Genomic DNA, 10,074 nt, shown 5'->3' on the forward strand with positions numbered 1-10,074 from the left:
TCACAATAGATTACCGTCGTTTTTTGTACGTTACCGCACCTACTCCCTCATTCAGACCTTATCAAACATGCAATATTTTTCAGTTGTTTTTTCCACTTTTTGGATTAGATTTTATGCAGAGCTACTATATGTTTATTTGGGTAAGCAACCAAAACTTTATTTCAATAGGTTCTGCTAAATTTTGTATGATTGTGCTAGTGCACGCGCAATTGTAAAATATGAAATTGTTTCTTGACGTTAAACTACTGTTGTTCCTAGTATAATCATCCTAAATATACATAACAATGGCCACAATCATACTATAGATATACTCATATAAGTAATAATCAAACAAAACATAACTAATAGGTAGGGGTGTTCGCGGTGCGATTTGGGCGGTTTTGGCGATAAAAATCATCCGAACCGCAAGAGAAAAAAGCATGCGGTGTGGTTTGGTTCGGTTGGCTTTTAGAAATAAAACCAAACCAAACCAATGCGGTTTGGGTTGGTTCGGTTGGTTCGGTTTTTTATAATATTTTTATTGTGCCATACATACACCTATAGAGAACAACATAACTTTGTATTTAGTCATTCATACATGACTAAATAACATCAAAACTCATCATATTTAGACAAAAATGTTTCATTCAATATACAAAAAATTAGATTAGACAAAAATGGAATAAAAAACATATATAAATAGTAGTATAAAATAATATCGAAGACATTATAATAAAAAATACAAAATATATGAGATGAGAGATTAGAGAAGATGAAAAAAAGAACATAAGAGATGCGAGATTGAGAAGAAAGGTGCGATACAAATATAATTAAAAGAGAAAATAGTAACATAAAAGATGAAAAATAAAGAACATAAGAGATGACTTATTAGAGTAGAATAGGCGAAACCTACATGGAAAAGAAGACGAGAAGAATGTGTGATACTACTATGAGAGATTTAAGAAGGTTGAAATTGAAACCCTAAGCATGAGTAAGAGAAAATCGTTTGTAATTGTAAGGTTAAGGCATACTAGGTTTGATGTTTTGGTTGGATGTGGGATAAGTAAAATTTGGGTTGTAACATAATGCGGTTTGGTTTGGTTTAGTTCGGTTTGCAAAATACAAACCGCAAACCAAACCAAACCGTGCGGTTTTATTAAAAAATGACCCAACCGAATCCGAACCAAATGCGGTTTTTTGCGGTTTCGGTTTGGTTTGGTTTGGTTTGCGGTTTTCTATTGGGCTGGTTTGGTTTTGAACACCCCTACTAACAGGTGTTATAACCAAACTTTAATATATAACCACATAGTCATGTTACTTCTACATTACTAATTAAATGACACATGATGGAGGGAATACAACGTCCTCAACAAAAAAACATCCATGAAAATGCCAACATTCATATTACATTATCCAAAATACTAACCATATAGGGGTTCATAGTACATATCTCACTTACAATTTGCACAAATACTATTCATTAGCTGCTACACAAACTAAACTTATTATTAGACAACCAACTTAGAACTTCATGCAGCGACTTCACACCATCACCTTTGACCTTACGCTCAATCTAAAAACTAAGTTCACAAGTTCAACACGCTAACAACTATTCTTCGTGCTGGTGGGTGGTGAATGCTGAATCCCACGATGTCACCTTTTTTTAGGCCTTTCTTCTTGGCATACTCGTACCAACCACGCCCAATAAACATTTCAACATAATATTTCCTTTCTGAAGTATGGACTTTACAATCATAGGTCTCCATAGTATCAACACCCACCAGTTCTGTGCTCCTTAGTCCAGTTAAGAAACATTTCTTAATCACAGATTGGGGAATTTTCTACATAATAACATAAATTCTTCCACACATATGTATATTCATATGTTTACATAGATATATCATAGTACAAACAACTTTATATATTACTATTTATGGATACTATAATTTAACTTACAAGTACGTTTCTTTAAACAACCTTTTCATCTTTGATTTCCTTCTTCCAAACTACAAACCTAGGCTGGTTAGAAAGGTCTTCATCACTAGACTCATCACCAGTTATGTTTTCATCAAAACTGCATTTACAAAATAACCATGAAATGTCTTCTAACATGTATTGCCCCACTATATACAAATAACCCCTTACATTATTATACTTAGAACGCTTTAATGTTTTTCTAATATTTATTCACATAATGAATTTCCTAAAAATGATAAATCTTAGTATCAAGATATTATCATATCAAATGATAATTCAAAGGATGATACTAAACACCTTTTACATTGATAATACATCTAATCAAATGATACATAAGCAAAGGATAATTTTTCAATATACACGTAAACTAACTTTTATGTATTAATAAGGCTTCAACAGTTACATGACACTACCACATGAATTCGATATATGCGATGGTGCCGCATAAGTTGTAATTCTGCCAATCTTACCATCAACATTCTTTACCTTACCCTCTTCTTCACCGAAATCAACTTGTTTTCCCTTCAGATTCATTGCTTCACCTTAGTTAAATCCTTGCATGAAACCCTTCAAATTTACATGTTCACCACCTATTATGTTTTCAACTTCAGCAACATGTTTTCCTTTTGGCCCATCTACAAGATTTGATGATGATCTCACAATTGGTAATACAGTATTCCTATCATTGACGCTGCGACTGTTACAAAGCTCTTCAAATTGGATACCTCATTCAACCTTCTTCTTCTCCATGCCGATTCATTTTCAATTTGAGAAATGGAACTGCAAAAACCATATATAACACATACATAAATAGATAAACAGTTAAACTAAATGATTATGAACATGCAAATGAAAAATCCCAAACCTCCCCTTTAACATCTCAAAAGACGAAACTTTCTTCCCCGTAGACATTGAAACCCTGCAGAGAAAGCATGAAGTTTTTTCCTAATCCTACTGTGACAAGGAGTTATGCTTTTACACTTTTTCCCTACACGATACCCAAGACTTTATATATTAAACTTATATACTCACACTTTTCATCTAGGTAACCCTACATGCAGATTTGGTAATGGTTCCGTGTAGAGGTAAAGAATATTAGTAGTATTAAGTAGAGTATTGACACTTTAGTTGCATGCACAGGTACACCTGCTACTAGCCAGACAATGACAGTTTTTTAGGCAGTCATAATACTAAAATTACAACTCCCCAAGCTTTTGTGTAGATGTATAACTCCCCTTTAGCATGTAAATATATATGTAATTTACCAAAAGCTGCTTTTCACCATAATGCAGTGTAGGAAAGTTACTTTAATTACTTTGTAACTATTGTTCTATTTTAAACTTACTGATGTGTGAAAATGCTTTGGAAATAGAAAATTTTCATGACCCTACAATTTTTGTAAGGACATTAATTACAAAGTAGAATTGTAGAAAAGTAGGATTCCTATATATCATGATTTTAAAACTTGGTAGGATCAACTCATGGAGCACCAATATTATGATTTTCACTTTTGACAACGTAGATAATGAGTCATATTGTTGGTAACCAGAATGGTTTGAAGATTAACATATATGTGAAATTATGAGGACGAGAAGAAGTACACATGCAACATGTATTTAGATATCTGAAAAATTATTATTAAGATATTTGGGTGTGGATATTTGTAAGAGTGTGTTGAAATATATTTAATAAATGTGATCACTTCAGAAATTAATATAAAACTCGACTTCATTAGGGCAATAGTATAAGGATCTAATCTTCATACATAATACATCCAAATTGTATATTACAAAAGACATAATTTCCACAAAATATGAATTAACACACATAGACATTGAATATCATAGGGACATCATAACATTAGTTATTTCTTCTCCATATTCACATGCTTGCGACGTAGCCTAGTTGTCGATTGTTCTCATTTAACAAGTTCTTTCATAGTGGCAGAATAGCTTGCAGCATGGACTGCAACCCTTTTCCCAGAATTGATTAGAGTAACTGGTGGTGTTGTTATTGCCTTAACTATTTCATTGATTGGATTTACTGGTGGTGATGTTGTTGCCTTGGCTTTTTCAGGGGTTGTATAGTTTTAAACATAATTAAAGATAAATATTAATGATCCACATAATATATAAATCACGTGTGTATATATATATATATATATATATATATATATATATATATATATATTACATGTCATAACAAATTATTGTTAAAGATGTGAATTCAACCATGATTGCAGATGGATCAAAAGGTAAAAGTTGTGAATTCAATTTAGAGGTGATTTCCAAATCCTACAAAATAACACATTAATTCCGTAAAGGTTTTTGTGTATAAACATATAAATACAGAAGTGCATATTAAGATTATGACGTTGTTGTTACATTTATGATATTTCATTCCTCAACCAATATTGCTTCATCAATACTTTCCCTTATCTAAAAACATAGAAATGTCATGAGTTTTACATAATAGGGGATGGAAAATACGGAAACAACAAAGAGTTTGTACCAAGATAATGAAATACCTTTTTAACTTGATCATCAAAGAGTTTAACTTCAATGGTAGTAGGCTGATGTAAAAAAAGAAATTGGTTTATATTTGAAATAGGCCGAACTATAATAAAAGCAACATATAAGAATTTGTGAAATACCTTAAAAAAATTCCATTGCGCTAATAATTCATCAATAGTTTCTTTGTCTCGTACGACCGCCATGACACTTGCAATTTTCCACCTTGGTTGCCATTTAACTTTGAATGCAAATTCATGCCCAATTAAATCATCAAGGACCAATGGAAATTCAAGTGGGTCGCTAATACCATCATAGTTTAAATGAAAATAATATAAATATATACTGGATATGTAATTAATTGAAAAATCAAAAGATCAGAATCATTTAAGCAAACCTGGAACATTGTTTGGCGGAGCTGAGAGGCGGATATTTCCAACAATTCATTACACCCACGATCCCAAAACACAAAAATGGTTGAAATTCCATTATCAACAACTTCAACCTTGATTTTGTACCTATAATGTTACAACCTATCATTTCATACTTGCATCAACCATCATATGAATTTGATGTACTGAAAAGGAAATACCTATAAATTTTGGTCTCGGTTGAATGTCCATCAGAACATGTATATGGGGGAGAGGCTCCCTTAGCTACTCTTGGACATTTACAACATGCCAAGTAGTACCAACCATTTCCAGTTGATTTCAGTTTATTTGTGGTTGCTACGGTAATACACCATGACAACTGGTTCATGTGATATAAATGAGTTAATGGTAGAAAATAATAATAACTATGGAAGTATTTTAAATTTAAAACAGAAACATTAAAAAACATACATCGGGAAGGTTTATTATATCTCGCTGACAGAGAGGCGTAGAATTTGACATGAACTTATCATGTGAAGTCATTTGAGAGCCAGATGAGTTTTGTGACCACAAGTTAGATTATGTAGACATAAGTTGACTTGAACTTCCAATGTTGATGTCCTTTAGCAGCCTTTTAAACCAAACAATAGAATTTTCATGTTGCTGTCCATTGATAGCCTTTTAAACCAAAAAAACATAATAAAATATATCCAATAAAGCGGATACATATAAAACATTACCTATTTTAAAATTCAACTATATTCGGGACGTCTTCGTTAATGAGCAGATTCGTTATGTTGTAGGTGTTCAATACTGAAAACGGATACTTTCCTATTTGAAAATAAACATTTATAAGTAAGAATGACATAATGTTATTTGATTTAATGTTATTAACTCAATAAGAAGAAGAAAGATACCTTCGGCTTTAACTTTTGCATATTGTAACAATATGATTGACGGACCACCGTCGTTGTTCATTTGAATGTAGTTCATGAATTTCACAGCATATGTCTCCCAAAGAGTACAGTTCAATGTGTCATTGCTTCACATTTTAAAAGATTACTTTAACAAATTATATAGTACCATAAGAATAACAGTTAAAGTCGAAATATAAAAATTGTCATAAAAATGAATTAAAATCGAGAACATTTACACAAGGTCTTTCAAAATTAGGTTCACTTGTTGCTTCTTGCTGCCAACACTCATTTGTCTATACCCAATCTCTTATACCAGTCCAATAACATCTAACGATAAAGAAATTATTAATCAACAACATATATGGAGCATCCATAGTGATCATATTAATATAAGCTACAAGTTAAAGCTGAAAAGAAAAACCATAAAGTCTTACCTACTAATAAATCACTCTTCCAGTTCCTAGAAATAGTCTCAGCAAACGGCTTGAAGTTCAACCTTTTACCAGGTATTTCATGCTTGTTTATATCAGAGACACGAGTACCAGGTGTAAATCTTATAACATAAGGATGTTCTGAGGTTTTGAACATGCGATCATTAATTCGAGGTAGGAAATTCATCACAGTATAAGTGTTGTTAACCAATAAAACTGAATCAAATGTTGCTTTCAAATTTATTGGTACTATAACATGAACATTTGTGCCCTACAAATAAATTCGAAACATTAGTTTCATTTAGGTCATTACCAAAAGATAGTTAAATCGAAATACCCATGTTACACATACGTCTGCATCAACAAATATAAGCTCAATGTGCTCTTTATCGTTAGAAATTACAATCCATTTGTGGTGTACTTTTACTGCAACTTTCCATAACTCTTTTGTCTAATTAATATCATCTATTTTCTCAAATGTCCTTGCCATTAGTTTCAACCTTCATTTTTCATCCTGATCATTAGCTTCAGAAATACAACCTCAAGTTAAACACTTAGTATCATATACTACAAAACAATGACATCAGCAAATTAAACACAACATATTAAGCTTTTCTGTAGAAAACAATATATTTCATACATAATACAACAATAAAATCAGCAAGATTTTTAGTTTCATATACTTCAAAACAATGAAATCTAAAAATAAATATACGAAGTTCATGAAAGACATTTCGTAAATCATACTTAAAGCATGTTGACAAAAAAAACAGTAGACCAACTATTTCAGATGAAGAAGAAAACACATATGGTGGTTCAAAGTCCATCATGTTAAAGCATGGTCAATACTTTTTACATTTACTTACCTTCGAAATCGCGGATTCAGGTGAAGAGAGACAAGAAAGGGACGATAGAGAAGATTCCAATGAGAGAGACTACTGGAAAAAGTTGTTGTTGCAACAATACCAATGCCGGAGGGGAGAGAGGGAGAGAGAGAGAGAGAGAAAGAGAGGGGGGCAGTGAATATGAATTCATCAATACATTTTCATTTGAGAGAGAGAGAGAGAGAATAAGATCATTGGTAGTAGTGATAGATATTTTGCATTGGAACCCGCAATCAGTTAACAATATACAATTTATCTAGTTGGTTTGAAACAATATATTCATAACAGCATAATATATGTGTACAATTTCAAACTAATTGCTAATAATTATGTTATTATATCATTAGAAAAGGTTATTTGGTTAGATAAAGCATTATTTAAATATGAAATGCCCCTAATTCGATGCAGTGGCATTTTTGTAGGTAAGGGCGTAAATATTGAGTAATAAAATATATATTGTTATTTTATCCAGTTTTTTTAAACGATAGTTTTAAGTGGTCATCACTCAGCAGTTCTCCTCCTTTCTACCAAGCCAGAGGATAATTATACTCATAATGTTTCAAGATAAGAATTATAGTAATCCATACATAAACAACATAAATCATAAAACCTACACCTCCAATCATTATTATAAATAAATTTATTTTTAAAAAAATATATTTAATAATTAATGTATCTAGTCCTTATAACGATTAGATACATTAATGGTTAAATATACTAAAAAAGACAAATTTATATATAATAATGATCAAAAGGTGTATGTCACTAACATAAACAATCAGATGGCTGAGACGTACCACAACAACCAAGGCTCTATCATACTCTTAAAAGCTTTTGCCCTCATAAAGCTCATGTCGAGACTGAGGATAAGTTCAGTGATACTCTTTTGAACAAAATGTGAAATTATGTTTCCTCAAGGGACAGATGTTGAACATGATGCTCCGACAACAGGTCCGACAAGATACACCAGAATCACTACAATAACAATTTCTAAATGATGGAGCAGAAAAGAAATAATCAACATAGTCAATTATTTACCTAGTTTGGTAAAACTACACATACGTCTGAGAGGCTGAGTCCACAATCCAAGATAGAAAATTCACTATTAGTAGCTTAGTACAATTAGGCTTACAAGCAACAACAAACCCTATGTTGCTCAATGGATCTTCCTAACACTATATGTCATACCCCAAAATTTACACTCTCTTTTCCTACCTTTTTTCTTAGTTTCCTTTGCATACATGGAATCATATCATGCATCATCATAACTTTAACATGACCATTGCATTTGATCATTGACTCACAAGCATGGCCACATTCTTTGGTTTGATCTTAACATTAGGGTTTTTTACTTTGATTTACTTATCAACTAACAAAAGCATCAATAAGAGATGGTACTTGTTTGTTTCCTTGCTCATATAGGTGATCATGCCTCAATTCAAGACAAAACCAAGGTCATTTTGGTCAAGAAGGATGCAAGTGTGGTTCATTGGTTCAAAGGTGGTTCATGTTTTTACTTTCACGCCACATCACTCAATATTCAAGCCATCCTTAAGATCATTCAAGCTTTAATCAAGTTTTCTTCAAGGGGTGCTCATTCCATCATCAATTTGGCTTGGGATGCAAGATAATTTCAAATTTGCACATGTTGGCACAAGTTTGGTTGACCTAATTTGCAAGTGTTGCTTACTTTTGGTCCAACCCCCATAACTTCTTCAATTTTCAACCGATTGACAAGCTTCTTTAAGCCAAATGTTTCTAATGATTTTCTACAACTTTTCTTCAAGACTCAAGCATCAATTCAATCCCTAAGGACCTCAACTTTGGAAAGGGTTAAGTTGCCAAAATAGGCCAAAACCTTGTCGTGACCCCCATTTGGCATCCATGCCATTTCTAGCTCAAGCATCCATTTGGCAAACTTCTTTGTGCATTTTTTAAAGCTCATAACAAAGATCATTTGGCCCAAGTTTGGCTCAAAATTCACGAGGGAATCAAAAGTTATGGTATCATGAACTTGGAGCCTCAAGATGCCTAAGAAACACACCAAGATTGTCTGACCAAATGCTTGTCCTAGAAGACATGTCATGACCTTAACTTTCAACACTTTCCATTTTCACCCCATGCCTCCTTTTGAGTTGGTTCTTTTTGCATTGGATTCATGGCATTAAAGTGAATAAAAGGCACAAAGAAAGTCACAAAATGCACGAGTGGATTCCATTTGGCCTAGCTTCAAACATGGCACTTTGAACTCTATTTTGCACGAAGCCCAGATCCTGCAATTATATGTCTTTTCATTTTGGGACCACTTTCACATGTGCAACTTACTCGTGACACCAAAATGCATGCAAACAAGCTAAAAACGACCACATTTCATCATTAATTCATGCTTTTCTCGCCTATTTTCACACGAGCACCATTTGAAAAAATTTCAACCCTAGCTCACACGATTTGAGATTTATTTGGCATGTGTGAGCTTCCCATTTCATTTCCTATAAATAGGGGAGTGATTTTCCTTCATTTACAAGCTTGAATAGGCAGAAAATTCATGCCTCATTCAAACTCGATATCACTCAAAAACAAGTTTGTGGCTTCTTCGATTCAAGCTCTTTTAACCTCAAATCTTCGCCCATAAAGCTTCATCGGCATCATCTGAAGCTAACTGCATCATCACTTTGCCTTGAAACCTCTTGCACCGTACTTCCCATTTCTGCCATTGTTGACCTTCGAAGCTTCAACTGAAAAGATAGTTATGAGTTAAATCCTTGAGCAAACAAGTTACCAGTCTTTTTGCATTGTTCCACTGATCAAAATCCATATACTACCATTCATTTATCTTTTGTATTAGTCGTTTAATTTTACTTTGAACTCTTAGGTTTCTTCGTGTTCTTGAGCAAAATTCTCCCTACTTAGAGCCAATCAATGGCTCTGATGCAAGGAGACATGAACGATGATGTGTTGCGAAGCTAACTCCATGTTTGGGTGTTGCTAAAAACACAAGTTCATGA

General features: G+C 32.9%; 1 protein-coding gene across 1 annotated transcript; it reads right to left on the minus strand.

Moving 5' to 3' along the window:
- Positions 1-5,582: 5,582 nt before the first annotated feature.
- LOC127129579 (uncharacterized) lies at positions 5,583-6,918 on the minus strand. Its single transcript, XM_051058734.1, has 6 exons — positions 6,901-6,918; positions 6,538-6,636; positions 6,193-6,456; positions 6,068-6,081; positions 5,755-5,879; positions 5,583-5,668 (listed from the first exon to the last, which is right to left on the minus strand). The coding sequence occupies exons 1-6, from the start codon at positions 6,916-6,918 to the stop codon at positions 5,583-5,585; spliced, it is 606 nt and encodes a 201-aa protein (XP_050914691.1).
- Between the last annotated feature and the right edge of the window lie 3,156 nt (positions 6,919-10,074).

The sequence above is a fragment of the Lathyrus oleraceus genome, chromosome 3 (genome assembly GCF_024323335.1).
Source record: "Lathyrus oleraceus cultivar Zhongwan6 chromosome 3, CAAS_Psat_ZW6_1.0, whole genome shotgun sequence".
In the NCBI taxonomy this organism is placed as follows: domain Eukaryota; kingdom Viridiplantae; phylum Streptophyta; class Magnoliopsida; order Fabales; family Fabaceae; genus Lathyrus; species Lathyrus oleraceus.